This window comes from Diceros bicornis, chromosome 32, assembly GCF_020826845.1.
Source record: "Diceros bicornis minor isolate mBicDic1 chromosome 32, mDicBic1.mat.cur, whole genome shotgun sequence".
Lineage (NCBI taxonomy): Eukaryota > Metazoa > Chordata > Mammalia > Perissodactyla > Rhinocerotidae > Diceros > Diceros bicornis.
Genome location: NC_080771.1, coordinates 20,743,206 through 20,768,346, shown reverse-complemented (window position 1 = coordinate 20,768,346; position 25,141 = coordinate 20,743,206). Strand labels below are relative to the sequence as shown.

At 37.5% G+C, this 25,141-nt stretch overlaps 1 protein-coding gene across 2 annotated transcripts in view; it reads right to left on the bottom strand.

Annotated features, from left to right (window-relative positions):
* The window catches only part of SNTB2 (syntrophin beta 2), a 98,243-nt gene that overhangs the window by 34,627 nt on the left and 38,475 nt on the right, over window positions 1-25,141 (bottom strand). For both annotated transcript variants that reach the window (XM_058528130.1, XM_058528131.1), the window contains exons 2-4: window positions 21,701-21,914; window positions 7,276-7,486; window positions 1,398-1,540 (exon numbers count right to left, since the gene is read on the bottom strand). In XM_058528130.1, the coding sequence (XP_058384113.1) occupies window positions 1,398-1,540; window positions 7,276-7,486; window positions 21,701-21,914 (568 nt within the window). The remainder of the gene's footprint in view (window positions 1-1,397; window positions 1,541-7,275; window positions 7,487-21,700; window positions 21,915-25,141) is intronic.

Genomic DNA, 25,141 nt, shown 5'->3' with positions numbered 1-25,141 from the left:
ATAAGCTTCTTCCATAAAATTTAAACTTAAAAGATCTATATAGTCACATTGATAGGCTCTAAGTCTTTGGAAAATGTAAATTTAATTGCTGTAATTATAACTACTGAGACACGTCCACATGTTTTCATAGGATTCCTGTCATGCTCCCAATGTAACCATGACAGAGAAACTATAATTTAAGAAATAGAATTTAACTCAACCGAAATTTATTGAGGGCCTACTATATGCAAAGCATTATGGAAAATGCTGAGATGACTAAGTCATAGTTCATGACCTCATGGAGGTTATAATTTAGTGGGGATAAAAAAACAAAACAGAGAAACTGATGGTTAAATTCAGTCTTTCTGCAGGACTCTTACGTCCTGAAGGAATTAATGAGGGCACATCTCCCTGATTCTGAGGCTCAACAAATCCTTTATATCTATTCTGTGATCTAGGTGCTCCGCTCTAAATTAGAGAAACTCCTTTTAAGCTATGTGAAAATTATATTTTTGTAAAAAGAATGATATATGTAAGAGAAGTTGGCAAGCTGAAGGAAATCCTATATAACATGAAAGTCTTCCTATAACGTAAAGTCTACTCTTCCTCACGTGAATCTTTATCTGCTCAAAGCAGAACCCCCCTACACTGTTCCCTGTGGGACATACCAGATGGTTCTATCATTTAGCTTTTTTGACTACCAATACTTTTCTGTGGGGCTCCTTTTTAATGTGTAGTTTTTTTAGTTACATCAAAACCTGATTCTTTTTTAAGCCCATATAAAACTGAATGTGATTATGTTTTCTAGTTTTGCTAGATAACTAGTTTCTAGTTAGCTCTTAAGAAATCTTGGCCCCCAAATCTACATTTCTCTATTCTTTTCCCTTCCAACTCTCCATATCTGGCATGCTAGAAACATCCTGTTGCTTCAAGTCAAATCAATGTTTATTTGATAGAATCAAAATTACGTGCTCTTATACTAGAAAGAGAAGTTGAAGAATATCTTGGCTGAGTTGTGTGGTTTATCCACAGTACCACATTCTGGTTTAAATGATTTCATCACTCAGTCAAAAGGCTGCCACAGTTTCAGTGGTTTTCTAGTCACGGTCAATAAAGTAAAGAAAAAAAAACACTATTTACTTATCTTCATGACTAAGCAAGTCTTGAAGGGAGCTAATGTTAGGAAACTGTTTCAACAACTTAAAAAATACACACAAAAATACTAATGACAGAAACCATTTATTCTGAGCTAAGAGCTGCAAAATAATAAGACTGTGGAAGAAAAGTTTTTGTCTAAATCAACTACATAAGTTACTTAAATGCTATTTTAGGCACCTAAGATATTAGAATTCACTTCAAAATTCTTTAGTAGATTTAGAGTAGGAAAGACATTTTATTTTTTTTGTCTTTAGTCTTACCTTGTGGCAACAAGAGGGTAGCTATGACATGGTGATGCCCAGGCATCCCTTGTCCACGGCATACAGTCATAAAGCAGCAAATCCTTTTCAGTCACAGCCATGAGGACAGGTCTCCATTGTTGTCTTCCACCATCTAGTTTTGCCTGTTACAATGGTGAAATCCAGAAAGCAGAGCTAACTATGATATGTAATTGTAAAAGTCCCTTCAGTGATGGCCTAACATAGTGGGTCTCTACTTTATTTCCCCATCCCAACAGTCTTGAGAAACAGGAAATATCCCATCAGGTTCCTTCCCACTGGCAGGGATTCTCCACTGGGAGGTATGAGGTGGATTGTGTAGTTTGAAAAAGCTCTCTCTGAGTTATAAACACTATCTAGCGATATGACAGTTTTTTCCCCATTCCACAATAACTAATTATCACCAACTCTAATTAAATACATAGTAATCTGTTCAAAATGATAATTGTTTTAATATATCTGATGTGGGAGTAACATCTTCTAAGTACAGGATAGAAACACAAAATTCTACTACCAAATAAGTCTGGATAATCTAAACATCAGTGTTTTTCAAATATTTTTGATCAAGACCTACAATAAGAAATACATTTTACATTGCAACCCAATACACACATATATAAATAACTGAATAAAACAATTTCCAAAACAACATAATCCTTTTATATTTTGTGCAATGTACTCTGATAATTTCTATTTTATTTTTTTTAACGCTGATCATGACTCACTAGGTTGTATTTTGGAAAAGTGATATAAACTGTTGTCAAAGAGTTCCCCCATTGTACTTTAGGAAGTTTAAGTTTCAGTTTCAAATGTACCATTGCATTTACTTGCATAAAGCTCAGTTATCTCTGTGAGGGTTTAAAATGTAAGAAAACAACCACTATTTATCCATATTGTCAAGGATTCAAGGCCAAAAAGCAAAAGACTATGTTCAAGAAAAGCCCTGGTATCATCAAAACGTTTGCCCTCATGAAATAAGATCTTTGATCAGGGAATGCTTAACAATAGCGTATTTTAACACTGATCCTTCAGCTCACTATCACTTGGCTTCAAGGAGAATTCAAATTAATGAATCACTTGTCTCTTAAAGAGCTGTCATCAGAGCCGCTTTTTACTTTCTCTTCCTTAACGACTTCTAAAGGTAATTTGGATATGTCAGAGCACCTTAAGAATACATCTATAATCCGAATAGTGGCCTGAGTGGTTCAGTTCTGTGTTGTAACATCTACCACCAGGACTCTTTTCTCCACAAGCTGATTCTAGGAGTGAGAAATGAATTCCAGCCAGTGAAATGAGCCTTGTTCTACCATGTGCTGAAAGCACAAAATAGATGACCTGACTGAGAATTCAAGCAAAGTATTGTAGAAATAATTAGACCTTTCTTATCGGTGAACACGTTTTCTAAGATTCTGTGTTAGTCTATGGGTAACTCTAATATCTGGAGGGAGAATATCAGCTTTAACGAGGTTCTCTTGGATTCTTACACTTTTAGATACCCTAGAGGGATTTCTAGTTTGTGCACACTCCTAAGTTTTCTTCTTCAAAATTGTTATGGATAACATTTCAATGGGGAAATAATGTAAAATCTATCTTCCCAAAGGGTTAAAATGATAATCTGATTTTTTTAAATTAATTTTTTCCTCAGTTTTAAGAGAGAGATTTTGAACACTAGATCAGACTATATGCATTTAGAAAACCTAAATTAAATGTATTTCTTCCCAAAGAAGATATTTTAGGCTCTAAAGGAAAACTGCTAATGCCAACAGAAGCAATATCCGACTTCAAGAGAGAGAACTTTTTGTTCAATTAACAATTTTTAAAAAGTCTTCATTCTTTAGCTCTTTTGAGTCCTTAGTTTTTGGAGAATATCTTTTCCCTCTTCTACTTACCATTAGAGACAAATGAAACCTCAATTTAAGTCATTCTGTTTGCCTATTTGCCTTAACTTTTAAGGATGCTGTTTGCTTTCACTGGAGTCAAAATGCAGCCTGCTATATATAGTATGTGTTTTCGGTTGTGGTATCAGTACAAGCAGCCTTGGGGCTCTACTATTGAGAAAACACATAGTCATAGTCAGAGAAAACAGGGATACTAATGTTAGGGTTCTGGTTTGCTGTGTTTCAACACCCACACATGCATGCATACATCTGGCCAAACAACAGCCTTCTTCAAATTTTATTTTCTAATAAATAGAGCTGGGTAGCACTAAAGATGAAAAAATACTAATAATTATCATCTATCCCTTAAATCTCTTAACCCTATAAAACTATCTTTTTGTCAGGTGATGTACTTCTGTTATTTATTTTATTATTATGATAGAAAACAGAGAGCAAAACTAAATAAACCATTCCACTAATCCTGACAGAGTGTATATGTTCCTAATTTGAGTCTTTACATATTTTGGGAATTATCAGGGAAAAAGTAGGAAATGTGGAAACAAAGCTTTCTTTGGCTATCTTCGCTTTTCTAATCAATACTTGAATGCTTAAAAATATTGATTTTACAGGTAATACATATCCCCCCCATTTGGTGGACTTAAGACAATTCCCTTTTAAGAATATAACCAACTAAAAGGTAAACTATCAGTCACATAAAAATAAGTATCGATAAAGAGATAGAAGTGCCTATGCATAGAACAGATTATCTACTGGTTACCAAATATCTGTAGTATAAAATTTCCCTGTTTTAAGCAAACTCAATTTATGACATTGTGAAATCGTTTATGACATTTATTTAACTTTAAATGATCTCTCCTTAATTTATCTGCCAAAAATGACTGTCTTTTCTAAGTACAACTGAAACAGTTTCATTTATATGTAAGCATTTCAGGAAATCACCTCTTGCCAAAAGAAATGCTTACCTATATTAAACAGATTACGTGATCTAAAATTATATTGACCATTTTCATAATCATAGAAGTAAATACTCTTATAGTCAGAAAAGGCTTTGGCATGTACCTAGCTCAACCTTTATCAGATACATAAGCTCATTATAATACCTCTAAGAAATGGTATCCATTCTTGCTTGAACATCTTATTCTGAGAGTGATATTTATTTATTTATTTTTTTTCCCCCAAAGCCCCAGTAGATAGTTGTATGTCATAGTTGCACATCCTTCTAGTTGCTGTATGTGGGACGCGGCCTCAGCATGGCTGGAGAAGCAGTGTGTTGGTGCGCACCCGGGATCCGAACCCGGGCCACCAGCAGTGGAGTGCGCACACTTAACCGCTAAGCCACGGGGGTGGCCCTGAGAGTGATATTTAATTTCAGTAACCCAAACAACTACTTCAAAAAAGTAAAAATCAAGAGTATTTTAGAAACAGCACTTTGAATTAGTTCAGTGGTACTATTTTTTAAAGTGGTTGAGGGGCCAGCCCCGTGGCTTAGCAGTTAAGTGCACGCGCTCCACTGCTGATGGCCTGGGTTCGGATCCCGGGCGCGCACCGACACACTGCTTCTCGGGCCATGCTGAGGCCGCGTCCCACGTACAGCAACTGGAAGGATGTGCAGCTATGACATACAACTATCTACTGGGGCTTTGGGGGAAAATAAATAAATAAATAAATAAAATTATTTAAAAAAAAATAATAAAAATAAAGTGGTTGAAACTTTTCTACTTAGTATTATTTCCCAACCCTGAGATTGTGTTCTTGCACAATATTTTATAATTAGTGACTTGTTTGCTTGTTTTTTGTATGTAGACAAAGAAAAAAAATACTGAGCATCTACTATGTACTAAGTTCTCTAGGGGCAATAAAGAATTGGAAAAAATGTGCTCCTATCTTCCAAGAGCTCACAATTGAGTGGAGGAAACACCTACATAAATATGGCCCATAAAAGTGTATTGTGGGGCTGGCCCTGTGGCTTAGTGGTTAATTGCACGCGCTCCGCTACTGGCAGCCTGGGTTCGGATCCCAGGGGTGCACCGACGCACTGCTTCTCCGGCCACGCTGATGCCACGTCCCACATACAGCAACTAGAAGGATGTGCAACTATGACGTACAACTATCTACTGGGGCTTTGGGGGAAAAAAAAAAAGGAGGATTGGCAATAGATGTTAGCTCAGAGCCAGTCTTCCTTAGCAAAAGAAAAAAAAAAGAGGGCATGGATGTTAGCTCAGGGCTGATCTTCTTCACACACACAAAAAAAGTGTATTGTGTATTGATATGGAAAGATCACCAGGATATACTGTTTAGTGAAAAATAAAGAGCAAGGGATAAAGTAGTCTGCATAACCTATTATCTTCTTTTATAAAAGAGAAAAAGAATATGTGTTCATCATTGCTTTTATTTGCATAAAAAAACCTCTCAAAAGATTCACTAGAAAAGAATGAAAGTGATTACCTCTCTGGTGGAAAGGAAGTGGGAATTAGGTAGATGGGGGACAGGAAGAAGAGTAAGACTTTCCCTACTAACTTTTTATTCTGACTTTTGAACCACGTGAATGTATTACCTTTCTAAAATCATGAAGATTTCTAACATCGCTAAAAGCACAGAACAATTACCACTCAATCGAGTTTTTCAACCAGCATATAAAAATACAGAAACAATGATAAGCATAACTAAAATACTAAAACTTTCAAAGTCCTAAGTACTTAAAACCATGATTTTCATTAGTTTCTTCTCTGCTTAGTTATTCTAATTATGCTTCCTAGAAATGAGCACAGTACTAATTATATGTTCTAATTTATTATAATTATTATTTGAAATGTTCAGAAAATTTCAGAGCTGAAAAAAAAAAAATTAGTGGAGTCCAAAATTGGTCCACAACACCATCACCTGGGGAGCTCCCAACAAGACTGCCAGACCCCACCATAGATCTACCAAATCAGAACTCTGTTGAGGTGGAGCGTGGGAGGCCAGACTTGGGAAACTGTATTTAAAACAAAACAAAACAAAAACAGAAAACAAAAACCTTCCTGGGCTGATACTGACGCAATCCCTGCCCCCTTGCACACACATGAGGGAACTAGGATTCAAAGAGATGAAGGAACTTTTAAAAAGATGTAAAACCAGTGAAAAACAAGAGCTAGCACTTGAACACTCATCTCTGAATCCCTAGCCCAGTGTTCTTTATTCAACTCCCGCTGGCCTAGCTGACATGAAGGACCCGAAAGAAAAAGGACATACCATAACTTCACGTAGAACTTTTAGTCTCTCTCTCGTCAAACTTGGGATCTAACTAACTTGGATTAAGTTTTTCTTTTCCCTTCACCCAATATCCACTTAAGTTTTCTTGTTTTTCTTCTTTTCATTTTTCAGTTGTGGAAGACAACTGTACAATTGTCTAATGGCTTGTAACAACTTTTGTATATTTTATACTTTTCCAAGAGTAGGGGAGTAAGCCTGCTGCCTCTGAAACTCTGTCAAGAGACTAGAACAGGAGTCGGGAAACTATGACCTGTAGGAAAAATTCAGCCTATTACCTGTTTTTGTAAATAAAGTTTTATTGAAATACAGCCACACCTATTCATTTTCATATTACCTATGACTGTTTTCTTGCTACAATGGCAGGGTCAAGTAGTTGTGACACTATCTGGACCTTTGCAGATAAAGTTTACTGATCCTGTTCTAAAATCATGAAAATTATCCTCTGTCTTTAAGGACAGAGATGGTAATAAGAACCTTTTTAGTTATGTTGTAATGATGATTATCATGACAGTCAATTCTGGTGGAGGTGATAATTAGCAACAAATAGCTAAATGGCAGGGAGAAGAAACAAAAAACTGACACACAAAAGATCTGCAAGCTAGATATCCAGGACCTGACTGCATGATAAATATTACAGATATATGTAATGGGGGAACCATCCTGGCACTGAATGACAACCAGGTGAGACCCTGCCCTGCCTTCCAGCCTACCTGTTCTGCTAGCCAGGCAATGTGCTTGACCTCCTTGCTGCCTCCTGCTGTACTGGTTGCACCAAGCATGGCATTGAGTTCAGCCAACACCTGTGGGAGGAGAGCCATTATGTTGGTGTGGATAGCTACGAACCAGGAGTGTGCTGTGGCTGTATCCTTGCAGCGCAGGATCAACGTGTTCCTGCTATCAGGAGAATGTAGCTCTATCAATCTGTGTGGAAAAAGAAAAAAAAAAAAAGTGAGCTAGATCAAAAGTCATCAAACCTTCCAGGGTTTAACATACATAACTGGAAATATATTTTAATTTTACATTCCAGAATAGAGATACTTGCTCTTAATTCCTTAGGGTCCAATTCCAGAGAAAATTACATATGGAAAGATAATCATCAGAAAGTCTAGCTGCTGGGTCTGTTGTTTCAGTGTTAACATAATGACCTAAGATGAGGGAACCTATTGTATAGTCTACAGTAGAACACTTCACTTTGCCTTAATTTCCAGGTCAAAGAAATTGAAAGCATGCTTGCTGAATCTCATAGGCACATTGTAAAGAAGGAGCTGATATTTTTAAATTTTTTTTAAATGTAAACTACCCCCCCCTACCAAAGCCCCAGTAGACAGTTGTATGTCATAGCTGCACATCCTTCTAGGTGCTGCATGTGGGACGCGGCCTCAGCGTGGCCGGAGAAGCGGTGCGTTGGTGCGTGCCCGGGATCCGAACCCGGGCCGCCAGCAGCGGAGCGCACGCACTTAACCGCTAAGCCACGGGGCGGCCCTGATATTTTTTTTTGAATACTTAGAAAATTCTGGAATAAGGTATTGCTAGGTAAATAAAACCTACTACCAAATAGTGAACTGAAATTTCCATGGTGTGAAATAAAGAAAAGACAAAATAGCTGAAGAATATGACTCTTTATGAAAATTTGGAACTGTTTTTTAGTGTCTGGGTAACATTATATGATTAAATCATCCACCGAGTCATAGCAGAAAACTAGTTAAGAGATCTTCAACTCTACGACTATTATTTGTTAATGCTCAACTGAGAACAATCTATACTTCAAAAGTAACCTTGGGAATTAGCTAATTTTTTTAAAGTATATCGAACAAATTCCTTATAAAGCAATTTATGGGTCATTATTTTGTGTTTTGGTCAAAGTTTTTGCCAAGATGAGTAAATAAATAAATAACATATATACCCTGCTGTGTTCTAACAGTGAACACATATCTTTCAAAACGGAAAAACAAAAAGCTCTTAAGAGTGTTCTTCAGGGCCGGCCCCGTGGCTTAGCGGTTAAGTGCGCGCGCTCCGCTACTGGCGGCCTGGGTTCGGATCCCAGGTGCGCACCAACGCACCGCTTCTCTGGCCATGCTGGGGCCACGTCCCACATGCAGCAGCTAGAAGGATGTACAGCTATGACATACAACTATCTGCTGGGGCTTTGGGGAAAAAAAAAAAAGAGGAGGCTTGGCAATAGATGTTAGCTCAGAGCCAGTCTTCCTCAGCAAAAAGAGGAGGATTAGCATGGATGTTAGCTCAGGGCTGATCTTCCTCATCCAAAAAAAAAAAAAAAGAGTGTTCTTCATGGTAGGCTAGAAATTGACAAACGGCCACTGATCAAGGAGAGATCTTTTTATTCTTTCATCTTTCTAAAGACAGTTTTTGTTGCTTTCAAATACTGTCCTCAGATCCTATACCATCTGTCAAAGATAAGCAGTTTACACGTACACTAGCATTTCTGCCTTAAAGCTTGAGTCTCTCTCTTTTGCCACATTTCTAAACCCTTTATAATTCCAAATATTTTAATTTTCCATATTTAATATGGCAAACATTCATTCCATTTGAACTCTGGTCAGTCTGTGCTTTCTTTTTTTAAATTTTTTTATTGAAGTCATATTGGCTTTTAATATTGTGTAAATTTCAGGTATACATTATTATATTTCAGTTTCTGTATAGATTGCATCATGTTCACCACCAATAGTCTAGTTTTTATCCATCACCAAACATATGTGCCCCTTTACCCCTTTTGCCCTCCCCCAACCCCCAGTCTATCCTTTCTTAAATAAACATTTATTGAGCATCTACTGTATGACAGACACTGTGGTAGACACTGGCATTGGAGATACAGTGGTGAAAAAGATAAACAGAAGAAAAATAATCTCTACCCTTATTGGGCCTATAGTCTAATGGGGAAGGCAGAAAATTAGCAACTAATTAATAAACAATTACAGGTTACAAAAAGTGCTTTTATAAAGGACTGTGATGACTACTGTGAAGGTCTTGTCTAAAAAAGGCACTCCCAAGATTGTAGTAGCAAAGCAGGACTGCAGTGGAGGCCTCTACACTTCGGGGGCACACTCACCAAGCTGGTATCATGCTGTGAGACAGTTTATTAACACATCTACCTGCTACCTATCTACTGACCCACTCACCTGCGCTCCCACTGGAGTTACCCATCTAGCTACCTGAAGGCCTAGCCACCACTCTGTCCATGTTTTATATGGCTTCAAAGTTCTGAGGCGACAGCCAAATAGGCCAAAAGTTCTAGAAAATAGCCAAAACATAAAATAAGATCTGTAAGCAGCCAAAACACTTAACAAAGCCCATACTTGAAAGCTCGTATTAGTCAGAGGAGACTCTTTAGATAGCAAGTCATAAGCGATTTGCTTTTGCTTTAGTTACAGTTCTGATGAATTTATTTATTTGATTTCCTATCCTATAGCTAAACATAGTGAGAAGTAGCTTGGGACCAAAATTTAGGGGGTTTTGAATAGCAGGTTATGTCTGGATATTAATTGGTAAGCAACATGGAATCACTGAGAATTCTCAACAGGGGAACAATATGATCAAAACAATGAATTAAAAGATAATTCTATGAGATATTTGTACACCCATGTTCACAGCAACATCATTTACAATAGCCAAAAGGTGTAAACAACCCAAATGTCCATCAATGGAATGGACAAACAAAATGGACACACACACACACACACACGCAATGCAACATTACTCAGCCTTAAAAAGGAAGGAAATTCTGATACATGTGATAACATGGGTGAATCTTGAGGACATTATGCTAAGTGAAATAAGCCAGTCACGAAAGGACAAATATTGTATGAGTCCACTTATATGAGGTATCTAGAGTAGTCAAACTCACGGAAACAAAAAGTAGAATGGTAGTTGCCAGGGGTCAGGAAGACGGGGAAATGAGAAGTTATTGTTTAATGGGTACAGAGTTTTAGTTTTTCAAGATAAGAAAGTTCTGGATATTGGTACTACAATATGAATATACTTAATACTACTGAACTATACACTTAAAAATGGTTAAGTGGTAAATTTTATGTTATGTGTATTAGGCATATAACAGCATGGTACTGGTACAAAAAGGGACACAGAGATCAATGGAACAGAATTGAAAGCCCAGAAATAAAACCACACATCTATGGACAGCTAATCTTCAACAAAGGAGCTAAGAACATACAATGGAGAATGGAAAGTCTCCTCAATAAACGGTGCTGGGAAAACTGGACAGCCACACGCAAAAGAATGAAAGTAGACCATCTCCTCTTGCCATTCACAAAAGTTAACTCAAAATGGATCAAAGACCTGAGGTGAGACCTGAAACTATAAAACTCCTAGAAGAGAATATAGGCAATACATTATTTGACATTGGTCATGAAGGAATCTTTCTGGATACCATGTCTACTGGGACCAGGGAAACTAAAGAAAAAATAAACAAGTGGGACTTTATCAGATTAAAGAGCTTCTACAAGGCAAATGAAACCAGGATCAAAATGAACAGACAACCCACCAGCTGGGAGAAAATATTTGCAGATCATATATCCGACAAGGGGTTAATCTCCATAATATATAAAGAACTCACACAACTGAACAACAAAAAAACAAACAACCCGATCAAAAAATGAGCAGAGGATACGAACAGACATTTCTCCAAAGAAGATATACAGATGGCAAATAGGCACATGAAAAGATGTTCAACATCACTAATCATCAGGGAAATGCAAATCAAAACTACACTAAAATATCACCTTACACCCGTGAGAATGGCTATAATCACTAAGACAAAAAACAACAAATGTTGGAGAGGTTGTGGAGAAATAGGAACCCTCATCCACTGCTGGTGGGAATGCAAACTGGTGCGACCTCTATGGAAAACAGCATGGAGATTCCTCAAAAAATTAAAAATAGAAATACCCTATGATCCAGCTATCCCGCTACTGGGGAATCTACCCACCGAACCTGAAATCAACAATCCAAAAAGGCTTATGCACCCCTATGTTCATTGCAGCATTATTCACTGTAGCCAAGAAGTGGAAGCAACCCACACGTCCCTCAACTGATGATTGGATAAAGAAGATGTGGTATATATACACAATGGAATACTACTCAGCCATAAAAAAGACAAAATCATCCCATTTGCAAAAACACAGATGGACTTTGAGGGTATTATGCTAAGCAAAATAAGCCAGACAGAGAAAGACAAACACTGCATGATTTCACTCATATGTGGAAGATAAACTAACACACGGACAGAGAGAACAGTTTGGTGGTTACCAGGGGGAAAGGGGTTGGTGGGTAGGACAAGGGGTGAAGGTACGCACTTACATGGTGACTGACAAACAAAAAAAGACGCACTTACATGGTGATTGACCACGGGGCCGGCCCTCAGTGGTAAAGTTTATGTTATGTGTATTTTACCACAATTAAAAAATTTTAAATAATTTAATTAAAAATAGGGCTGGCCCCGTGGCTTAGCAGTTAAGCGTGCGCCCTCCGCTGCTGGCGGCCCGGGGTCGGATCCCGGGCATGCACCGACGCACCGCATCTCTAGCCATGCTGAGGCCTAGTTCCACATACAGCAACTGGAAGGATGTGCAGCTATGACATACAACTAACTACTGGGGCCAGTAGTTGGGGGGATAAATAAATAAATAAAGTTTTAAAAAACTAAATAAAAATAATTTTTTTTTATTATGGTGGGATGTAAGATGGATTACAATAGAGAAAGAAATGGCCTGGGAAGATTTAATTGGACCCAAGAAGGATGAGACTACACAGAGCCCACCAGTAGGACACAGACTCCCAGGAAAGAGGAATCCTCTACCCTAAAAGCCCAGCAAAAGTAGAAAGAGGGAGATAAAAGACCTCTGACAAATAGCTTAATATTCATGTTGACCTTTATTTAGTCCTCTATGTTATTTTATAATATTTATTCTTTTTAACGTTATTTTTCACTGTAACAATTGTTGCTGTCATGGTCCTGAAAATAAATATTTCTTGGCTAAAAAATTGATTATATTCTCCAGAAGAAAAATAGCTATACATTTGTTATGGGAAGATTTAAAACAGTACATTACATTATGTAACAATAAAATATTCCACTAAAAGATAGAGTCATCTCTGTTATAATCCTTTTGATGAGTTAATAATTGTATTATCCAGAGAAACTGCTTAAATAATCATTAAAGTAGCTAAACTTATTTTGGAGTAAATTTACTTAATGACAAGTAGTTATTTGTAAAATATAATGCTAGATTATTACATAATGTATGAATACAAACCCAAAGCAAGTTATTTTATATTTTCTTTATTATTTATACTAATCTTAAAAAGAAAAAGTATTTCTAGTATTTCTAGGACTTCCTATAGAAGACGGCAATTGAGCATACACATCTATTCTACCCCTTCCTGAAATTCCACTAAAAACAACAGTTGAGTGGGATTTAAAAAAAATTAATATCCTTTTTTTAGCAAGTTTTTTTTAGGTTTACAGAAAAAACTGAGCAAAAAGTACAGAGAGCTCCCAAATATTCCTCCCTCCCCAATATCCGCCAAAATCCCATTATTAACATTTAGCATTAATGTGGTACCTCTGTTATAATTGATGAGCCAACACAGTAGTGATACATTATTATTAACTAAAGTCCTGGTTCACTCTGTGTGTTGTATATTCTATGAGTTTTGACAAATCTATAATGACATATATCTACCATTATGGTATCACATAGAATAACAGTTTCACTGCCCTAAAAGTCTCCTGTGCTCCATCTATCGATTCCTCCATTACTCACTCCTTGGCCCTGAACTCCTGCAACCACTGATCTTTTTACTGTCTCCATGGAATCATACAGTATGTAGCCTTTTCACATTGGCTTCTTTCACTCAGCAATAAGCATTTAAGGTTCCTCCATGTCTTTCATGGCTTAAGAGCTCATTTCTTTTTATCACTGAATAATATTCCATTGTCTGGATGTACCCCAGTTTGTTTATCCATTCACCTATTGAAGGACTTCTGGGTGGCTTTCAAGTTTTGGCAATTATGAATAAAGCTTATGTTTATAACATTTGTGTGCAGGTTTTTGTGTGGACATAAGTTTTCAATTCCTTTGGGTAAATACCAAGGAGCACGATTGCTGGGTCATATGGTAAGACTGTATTTAGCTTTGTAAGAAACTGCCAAACCATCTTCCAAAGTAGCTGTACCATTTTTGCATTCCCACTAGCAATGAGTAAGAGTTCCTGTTGTTCTACATTCTCGTCAGCATTTGGTGTTGTCAGTGTCTTGGATTTTAGCCACCCTAATATGTGCGTTGTAGTATCTCGTGGTTTTAATTTACAATTCTCTAATGACATATGATGTTGAGAACCTTTCATATGCTTATTTGCCAGCTGTATTTCTTCTTTAGTGAGGTGTCTGTTCAGATTTGTTGTCCATTTTTTTTTTTAATTTTTCTTTTTTTAAAATTTTTATTTATTTATTTTCCCCCCAAAGCCCCAGTAGATAGCTGTATGTCATAGTTGCACATCCCTCCAGTTGCTGTATGTGGGACGCAGCCTCAGCATGGCCGGAGAAGCGGTGCGTCGGTGCACGCCCGGGATCCGAACCCAGGCTGCCAGCATCGGAGCACATGCACTTAACCGCTAAGCCACGGGGCCGGCCCGTGTTGTCCATTTTTTAACTGGGTTGTTTTCTTATTGTTGAGTTTTAAGAATTCTTTGTATATTTTGGATACCAGTCCTTTATCTGATATGTATTTTACAAAGATTTTCTCCCAGTCTGTGGCTTGTCTTTTTATTCTCTTAACAGTGTGTGATGGTTAATTTTTTTTGGTGAGGAAGATCGTCCCTGAGCCAACATCCGTGCCAATTTTCCTCTATTTTTTTATACGTGGGACATCGCCAGAGCATGCCTTGATGAGCAGTGTGTAGGGCCACACCTGGGATCCAAACCCACAAAACCCTGGGCTGCTGAAGTGGAGCGCACAAACTTAACCACTATGCCATCGGGCTGGCCCCTGTGATGGATAATTTTATGTGTCAACTTGACTGGGCTAAAGGATGCCCAGATAGCTGGTAAAATACTATTTCTGGGTGTGTCTGTGAGGGTGTTTCCAGAAGAGATTAGCATTTAAATCGGTAGACTGAGTAAAGAAGATGGCCCTTACCAATGTGGTGGGCATCACCCAATGCATTGGGAGCATGACTAGAACAAAAAGGCGGAGGAAGGGCGAATGTGTTCTCTGTTTAAATTGGGACATCCATCTTCTCCGGCCCTTGCACACTGCTGCTCCTGGTTCTTGGGCCTTTGAACTCAGCCTGAATTATACCACTGGCTTTCCTGGTTTTCCAGCTTGCAGACACCAGATGATGGGACTTCTTAGCTTCCATAATTGCATGAGCTATTTCCTATAATTAATAAACCTTTCCATCCATCCTATTGGTTTCTCTGGAGGATCCAAATACACAGTGTCTTTTATAGAGCAGAAGGTTTTAATTTAATGAAGTTCAACTTATCAATTTTTTCTTTATGTATTGTGCTTTTGGTGTTGTATCTAAGAAGTCATCATCAAAAAAATAAGCACAATCACAAGCTCAAAGACAACAGGAGAATTCAAAGAGAATAAAATTTTGGAAGCTGGCAAACAGACAGAGGAGTTAAATGACTTAGCAGACCTAAGAAAGGTGGGGAGAGTCAAATCCCAGCCAATCCATGTTGTAGAATCCCAAAGAGGGTGGGGAACTGGAGCCACCAGTTACCTCTGGAAGTGGGAGTAAAGCACGCAGCTAAAATAAAAAGGCTGGCTGAAAGTCTGTTTCAGCATTCCCTGCACCCAGCGGCCAATGACTGCCCCACCCTCAACTCAGCAAAAGATTCATACCCACCCTCATCCCACCAAACTGGGTGGAAAAGCCAGTGATGTCCCTAATTCAGATCCTATATCAGGCTGATCATTTTCTACATGGGCTATTTATTTCCACCTGATTGCTTTGGCACTGTAACCAGCTTAACATCCTTTAAACACATGCTAAAAGTTCAGTCACAAAAACCATGAAAAGAAATTTCTTTCACTCTTCCTACTGACCCACTTAGCACTCATGATAGGAAACAGTTCATCATTCTCTAGGCACAAAATGCTCACCTTCTGAAAAAGACTTTACACCTCACACAGTTCCTGGGACAGTCTCTTAGACACATCTCCTTTGATACAGTCTACACTCTGAAAATTCCAATGTCAAAGATCCTTGTTATTAATAACTAGAAGAATGGAAAATAAGTCTGTTATAAAATAAAACTAATAGGCTGGAAAAAGACGAAAACAGGAAGTAAATTAGTTCCCAGGGTACGATCATCAATTTTTCATGAAAAGAGAAATTCTGCAGTGTTTCTTAAAGAGCGATTGTAAAATAGAAAATTAAATTAGAAGAGACAGAAAACAAACTCCAAAATAGGAGTGATGACTGTAGGACCCAGCAGAGTCTGCCTTTGAAGAAGGGGACAGATAAGGGTTGATAAGGGAACAAAGTCTTTTCTAAAGTCCATTGCTGTTTTAAAAGAAAAATTCAAATGAAAACTCTGCTAATAAAAATTTGGAGGCAGCCTGCCAGTAATTGTTTGGGCCCACAGGAGAGAGAAGGAGACAGTGTGAAGAGTTTTGGCCTCTAGTCAAACCACTGAGGATTTCCTGAGAAAATGCTATTACATTTTGATCGTATGAATCAAAAAGATGTTTAGGTACACAAAGGCATAGGATTCTGTTAAGTCTAGCATGCTTATTTTTTCTGTCTAGTAAAGTCTTTGACATAATTTATGTGTTCAATTTAGTAATAATCATATTGTTTTGTATGTCATAAAGCCAAAATTTACCTTTTACATGGATAAGAGCCAAGGCGAAGATGACCAAGACATTGTGAACCAGCTCAAAGGAAAACAGACTTACATTTCCGAAAAGCAGCGTTGAAGAACACTTTGTCCTTGCTCAACTCCATGCTGCCCACAGTGCTGTTTGCTAAGTAAGGAATGTGCTCATGTTCTCTCCCTGGACTTCATCATTATTTATTTAGCTTTCACTTTCCAGAATGAACTGCTTATAACTATCAGAAGCTTCTAGTGAGGTCTTGAGAACTCAAGGTGGAGGAAGAGAATAAACTTCCTCCTCCTCGGTCAGCATTATTTTTCAGCTCTAAATAGTGAAACTAAATCAAAGCAGTAAAACAAAAAAAGGATGTTTCCCTCTTGTATCAAACAAGTTTTTGGCTTAGAAAGTGAAGCCTTTACATAAAAATGAAGGCTGAACCACAAAGAGATTCCACTATACATCCAGTATAGTTAATATTAAGAAGACTGACACCAATAATGTTGGCGAGGATGTGGAGTAACAGAAACTCTCATCATCGTTGATGAGAATATAAAATGGCACTACCACTTTGGGAAAAAGTCTGGCAGTTTTTAAAAAAACTAAACATATACCTACTCTTTGATCCAGCAATTCCACTCCTAAGAATTTACCCAAGAGAAATAAAAATGTAGGGGCCGGCCCTGTGGCTTAGCGGTTAAGTGCGCATGCTCCACTACTGGAGGCCCGGGTTCGGATCCTGGGCGTGCACCGACCCACTGCTTGTCCGGCCATGCTGAGGCGGCGTCCCACATACAGCAACTAGAAGGATGTGCAACTATGACATACAACTATCTCCTGGGGCTTTGGGGAGAAAAAGGGGGGGAAAAAAAAGGAGGAGGATTGGCAATAGATGTTAGTTCAGGGCTGGTCTTCCTCAGCAAAAAGAGGAGGATTGGCATGGATGTTAGCTCAGGGCTGATCTTCCTCACACACAAAAAAAGAAATAAAAATGTATGCCCACAAAAAGAATTATACAAAAAATATTTATGGTAACTTTATTAATATTAGCTCCAAACTGGAAACAGCTCAGGTGTCCATCAATAGGAAAATGGATAAAGAAATTGTGATATATTCATACAACACAATACTACTCAGCAATAAAAAAGAACTACTGACACATGCAACAAGATGGATGAATCTCAAGAACCTTATGCTGAGTAAAAGAATTCTATCACAAAAGAGTCTATATGATATGATTACTTTAATATAAAGTTTTAGAATAGTTAAAACTAATCTATGGTAGAAAGTCAGAACAGTAGTAGCTTTGGGAGGTGGGAGAGGGAATTGACTGGGAAAGAGCAGAAGAAAACTTTCCAGGATGATGGTAATGTTGCACATCTTGATAGGCTTTGGTTACATAATTCTATGCACTTGTCAAAACTTATGATTTGTGCATTTTACTGAAGGCAAATATAACCTCAAAAAAAGAACTATAATGAAACACTGAACACTAGTTATTTATATGCATGCTTAAGTATTTAGATGGAAGTGTATTAATGTTTGCAATTCACTTTGAAATGCATCAAAAAAAATTAAGATGGATTGACAGATGAACAGATGGGCCAATCTGATCAAGCAAATAAAGTAAAATGCTAATTGTAGAATCTAGGTGATAGAAAAATTAGTTTTGACTACAAAATTCTTTTGACTTTGCTATATGTTTGAACATTTTCATAATAAAATTTTAGGGAAAAAATGAAGAATGATGGGAAACCACATGCCTACCTAGGGCAGTACAACCAGATTCATAAGTATTTTCCACATTAGGGAACATCTAAAGCCTATTTCTTGCTCAGAGTTTTACAAGAGACTATGTGGAAGATTAAGATTTTCAAACAGAAATATGGTCAGTTATATATGCTGCAATTTGATAAATGTCTTGGTGACAGATATCCTGATGAAACTTACTTCTGCTGTTCCTACCTGTACTGTTTTTCTCCATGGCTTTAAATGTTGCAGTTGTGTGACCTGTCATGACATTTCCTTTGACAGAGCTGAGACAAATTTAAGGATCAAAGAGCTCCAAGTGATTTTATAGATATTATCTTATTTATCCTTGAAGTAGTTCTAAAGAGTATAGTTGAGCAGGCATTATTACGTCTATTTTACAGACAGAGAAAACAGGAGGACAGAGAAATTAAGAGACTTATTTAAGGTCACAAGGACACTAACAGCACCTATAATAATAATATATTGAGTGATTACTATGCCAATTTTACAATCATTCTCTTACTTAATCCTCATATAACCTTTCATTTTATACAGGGGGAAACCAAGGCTTATGAAAAACAAAGAGCTTGGCCAAAGTTACAAAGTCCATCATCCTAACTTCTGTCTAATTAGTCAATGGTTCTAAACAGTTTTTTCTGCCCAGACACATAGGATAGATGTTCACATACCTGTGGGTATTATACATAATTTTGTCAGGTACGTGTAATGCTACTGCTTTTCTTTTTCTCTAAAAAGCACGCTGGAATGCAACGAATAATCTTGAATCTCATCTGATTTATATTTTACAAAAAGCAAATCATTTGTAGATTTTGGTGTTTCAAGTAAAATTAGAAACAAACTACTTTTGCAGCATTAAGACTGAGAATCTGCAATAGCCTGAATCTTCTAAGACCGTAGCTTGTATAGCGCACCATGGTCAAGTAGACTGGTCATCTTACTGAAGAGTAAAGTGTGGTACAACTTCTTGTAGCCCAAACTGCCCTCTCCAATTGGTTCTGAAGATCTTTTTCAAACCATCCACCAAATGTCTTTAACATATTTATATGCTAAAGAGAATGTAACCCCAAGTTTTAATGAAGGCCAAGGTTACTGAGCTCTAAAAGACGTCTTAGTGGATGATAAAGGAGCACAACTTTCAGCAATACACCCAAGTCATCTCACCTTCCTCCTTCCTTCTCTCCCCACTCCCACAACCCCAGAGTTCTATAGAAACTTTAAATACTTTACTTTTTTCTCCAATACCCAGCTATATCAGCAGCACTACAGGTGCTACAGACTAAATGTTTGTACCCCCCCACCAAATTCATATTTTAAAATCCTAACCCCTAATGTGATAAATATTAGGAGATGAGGCCTTTGGGAGGTGCTTAGGTCACAAGAGCAGAGCCCTCATGAATGGGATTAGTGCCCTTATAAAAGAGACCCCAGAGAGCACTCTAGACTCTTCTGCCATGTAAGGACATAACAAGACGGACATCTATGAATCAGGAAGCACGCCCTCCCAGGTACTCAATGTGCCAGTGCCTTGATCTTGGACTTCCCAGCCTTTCCTACAGCTGTGAAAAATAAATTCTGTTATTTATAAGCCACCTCATCTATGGTATTTTGTTATAGCAGACAAAACAGACTAAGACAACAGGTATCTATTCCAATTCTCGGAAATGATTTATAATGAAGGAACTAAGCCTGAATACTTTCCTCAGCCTCACAACCAGTTGACAAATTTAGTTGCTATTTGTTCTTTATCACATTGTTTCTCTATTCTAGTTCCTTCTCTATGGTCCCTATTATCTAATTTTTTTTTTAAGTCCGTGATTAACAGACCAAAAGCTCTACATAAATGTTCGCAATTTGAAGAAAAAATTTTTAAAATCTGGATTTAACAAGCAGAGGTGATTATTTACTTTACAAATTAAATTCTTACTTTATGAAAAAAAACAAATACAGCATTTTCTTTAAAGATCAAGCTGTGTTGCATTTAGATGTCATTCAACATACACACAATCTTTCACAAATAAACCTGTATGCAGCATGAAGCAATTTCTATAATGTCTTGAACTTTTAAAAGAAAGCAAACAAAAACAATACAAATATATCAGAATACAATTTTCAAAAGTGTATACATAGTTGGCAGTTAAGACTTTTTTGAGCTACTATTTCTCCAGAACCTACTATGTGCTTGGCTCTATGCAAAGGGCTTCATATGTATTATCTCATTTAATCTGCAACTGAGTTAAGTATGATTATCTTTTTATTTTTTATTTTTTTACAGATGAGGACATGGCGGTTTACGGAGGTGAAGGGACTTGCTCAGAGCCTTCCTTTGAGCAGGTGACCTAGTTGGCATTCAAACCAAGGTCTGTCTGATTGTAGAGCTCAGCTCTTTCCAGCATACCACACGATATATTACAGAGCAGGAGTTTTAATGTCCCTATGGCCTAAAATGGCCAAGAAGGTCATTCAGCTTCTTTCTGTCTTCTCTGATCCATCCCATCCTGATTAGGCACCTGGCTATGCATTCAGATCAGAGGAGATCATAAAAGTGAAAGCACATTATAAAAAGTCTGTCCTTAACTACATCTTTAGACAGGTTTCTTTATTTCTTTTTCCTTTTCCCAAATCTCTATTCTAACACTAGGTTTACCAGTGCCATTTCATGGAACTAATGAAGACAAAGTGATAGAACCCAAATGGTTAGAGAACTAGGAGGGACATTAGAAATTATCCAATCCAGGGCCAGCCCCGTGGCTTAGCGGTTAAGTGTGTGCGTTCCGCTGCTGGTGGCCCGGGTTCGGATCCCGGGCGTGCACCGACGCACCGCTTCTCCGGCCGTGCTGAGGCCGCGTCCCACATACAGCAACTAGAAGGATGTGAAACTATGACATACAACTATCTACTGGGGCTTTGGGGAAAAAGAAATAAATAAATAAAATTATAAAAAAAAAAAAAAGAAATTATCCAATCCAACTCTCTCATTTTATAAATGAGGAAACTGAGGTCAAGAGAAGCTAACTTGCCAGGGTCACACTGCCAGCTGATGCAGCCAGATCTATAATGCAGATCTCTGACTTCTTTACACTATCCATAGTAGAAGGAATTTCCATCTAAGGAGACATTTAAAAAAATTTCTTTAATAAGATTTTTCAATTATCAAGTCATGTTCATAGTGAAAAAAGTAATAATAATACCCCAGAAAAGTATAAAATGAAGAGTAGAAGCCCCTTCTTTCCTTCTACCTTCTAATCCTATTTCACTCCTCAGAAGTAACCACCATTAAGTTTCTTGTGTGTTTGTCCAAAATTTTTCCACATATGTACATGTACATATATGTGTGAAGTAATTTAAACATGGAACTCCAAAAATTATTCTCTCATCTCAGACTGATGTTTTCCTCTGTATAATTTAGTCACATTATTGCACAATAATATGCATAAGTAATATTGCAACATGTCCTTAAGATTACAAAGCTGTAAGTATGATGTTCTCCTTAGGTACAGCTCACCTGTTTTCCAGATCCGGCATGCTTAAGTTTCTAGCAGCAAAGCACATTTTGAGAGGGATGACCTTCCTGTCCTTGGTGCTGTTCTGGTGTTTTGGAGAACCAGAGTCCTCACTGCCACTAAAGCTTGGTGACTGGGGAGATGCACCTTCCCATGGCAGATCTGATACTAATGATGGCTTCTTGATATATGGCGTTACTTCTCTGATGAACTTGACTACGAACAAAAATCAAAGAAGAGCGTTAGTGTTTTTGTTTCCCATGAAAAATGACAACTGAAATACACATACACACACACAAAATGTCTGGCATAAAGTGAAAAAATACGCTAAATTAAAGGGCCAGCACACAGAATCTTAGGATTGGAGGGTCCTTTAAGGGCACGTAATCCAAATGAAATACCACTACTCTATTCCGAAAACTTGAACTTCTGAGCCTTTGCATGTATTGTTCCTTCGGCTTAGGACTTCTTTCTCCCTTGTCTGCCTGGTCAACTCTCCTTAAGAGTCATCTCCTCTGCAGCCGTTCCTGTCCACTTTCTCCAGGGTGTTACCATTACATCTCTGTAGCACCCTGGGTTGTAATTCTTTGCTAATACTTCTGTTCCCCTGCTGGCTGTGAGTTCCCCAAGGGCAGGGATTATGATTTATTCAGTCTTGGTATCCAACATCTAAAACAGTGCCTGCTCAGTCAACGTTTGAATAAATGAGTTAAGGAACAAATGAACAATTAAATACTTGAATTATCTCAGTAGTTGACCAGCCATGAATGAATCTCCTGGTGATAGATTCAGTACCTCCTGAGACAGCGCCATCCAGCTTTTGACGACTCAACATTCAGAAACTTCTGGAAACTTCCACGCATTGGTTTGCTGTCTCCTGAAGCCATATAGAACAAACTTAATCTCTTCCACATGAAAACCCTTCAAATATCTGAAGACTGAGATTATAGCTCTCTCTTCTCTAGACTAAGCTAAGAATCTCTAGTTCAATTTGATACAACTCAATCAACATTTTTAGCTACCTCCCAAGTGTCAGACATTAGTAAGCCTAAGCCACTGAGAACACAAGAGCAAATGAGGCACGGACTCTGCCCTTAAGGAATGCTCAGACTAGTAAGGGAGACAGCTATGTAAACAGATCATTGTAGTTTTCAAAACAAGTACAAAAATAAAGAGTATTCCAAATAAAGTATTTCCATCAATTGTAGCCCCAAACTAAAATATGGCTTTTAGTATATAAGAAACTTTTTTCTTTTTAAATTCAGTTTTAGGATTCATATAAAATACTTCTTTTACCTCAGTCATGAGTGGCAACTACTGTCATTTGAGGCATGGTGTTCTTGTTTCAAAAACTAGATAAACCAAAGATTATTATAATCTTAAATAGCATTAAAAATGTAAATAAATAGTTCAATGTGGATGAAGCAGTCACCATTACCTCTGCTAACATCAATATATGTTATATCAGTATTCTACTTTCCTCTCAAATTCTAATGTGGTAGGTCAGAGTAGCATCATGGGAATTGAAAAACTAGAAAGATATGATCATTATCAATGCTTATCAATATCATAATAGCTAGTATTAATATTCTACAGCATTAGAAACTTTACAAGCCTATGAAACTTTACTAACAAATGGATTACTAAATCTAAAAAATAATCAGATATGTTTCTAAAAACATAGCTAACAGTCTTTAAAATACTGTTTCTTTTCTGAATAGGTAATACATGCATATAAAACAAAATTCAAAAGGTATAAAAGATTTTATAATAAAAAATATGTCCTTAAGTTTGGACATATTTTGTCCAAATATGTCAAAATAGCAGCCCAGTTCCCATCCCTGGAAGCAATCATTGTATGGTCTTCCAGCGATATGCTAGATATGCTAAGCATATGCAAAAATACACACACACGTGTGTATATATATGTATACACACACATTTCACACAATGGTAGTATATTATGCTTACTGTTCTGCACCTTGCTTTTTTTCCTTAATAATATTGATAATAGGGCCGGCCCCATGGCTTAGCAGTTAAGTGCGCGCACTCCGCTGCTGGCGCGCACTGACACACCGCCTCTCCGGCCATGCTGAGGCCGTGTCCCACATACAGCAACTAGAAGGATGTGCAACTATGACATACAACTATCTAGTGGGGCTTTGGGGGCAAAAAAATAAATGAAATCTTAAAAAAAAAAAATAATATTGATAATAGACTTTTATAAAGCCTAGCATTCTACAACATGATGTAGTGATAGAGAGGCCTCTGGAATCAGATAGACTTGGTTCAAATATTAACTGTGCTTGCTACCTCAGAGCTATGTGACCTCACTTGACTGTTCTGAGGTCCTGATCTATAAAACGGGAATAATATTAAACAAGTAAAAAGTCCAGACACATACTAAACATTTAATAGTTAGGTGCCTTTCTTTTCCTTCCCTAAATTAGAAAGTTAGAGAAGCTGAAGTTTTTTTAACAGCAATCAGTAGAAGAGGTGAAATTATTTTCTTATAAATTATTAAACAAGACCTGCTGAAAATTAACCATAATTCTAGAAAATATAATGCTAATGCCAGCATTTAGATATAGTTTATGTGTGTTTGTATATATGTGTGTGTGATTTCTATACATAGTTATAATACGTGTAGAGAGAGTAAAAGCTAGTTGCCTCAGGTCACCAAGGAGATTTTTTCATTCTAGAAAAATGAACATGTGTGCAGCCAGTACATCCCTTGAGTGGCTGACTCAGGCATTTCAATACATGCTTTAGCTTTGTGCTTTCAAGAGAGGATTAGATCACAAGAACTTTGGCAGAAATTCCAACAGTTTCCAGTCACTGCCAACGGCAGAGACTTGCTTTTTGAATATTTAAGGCAGTATATCAACTATTGGGCTACCAACTGGGGGAAATTAAAGATGTTCTAAATGACTACTCTGGAATATTATAGCGGTTAGAAAAACACTCTTTATGATCTACTCAGAAGTTCATTCAATCACACAGTAGCATCACTAAACTGATTCTTGCACACATATTTAAACAAAACAGACATATACACAGCCTATTGCCTGGCCTAATTAAAAGAGCGATGAGTTTCACCTGAGTTCATGACAATGCTGCCATACCCCATCTAACTGGCCATCCATAATGGCTGAAGAACTATGAATAGACATCTGTTTCTAATTTACCTGAGATTTGGGAAAAGTGGAAAGTTCTGTTTTAGTCCTATAATTGGACCTCCCAATTGCCACAACTGCTTTAACCTGGATACCTGGCCGGATAAGCAAAGCCTCTACACCCCCACATGGCATTCAGGTCAACTCAGAAACCACAATATATTTCAGAATTATTTCATTTTTCCTGATAGTTAAAGATCAACCTCAAAATGTTTAATTAGGGCCGGCCCCGTGGCTTAGCGGTTAAGTGCGCGCGCTCCGCTGCTG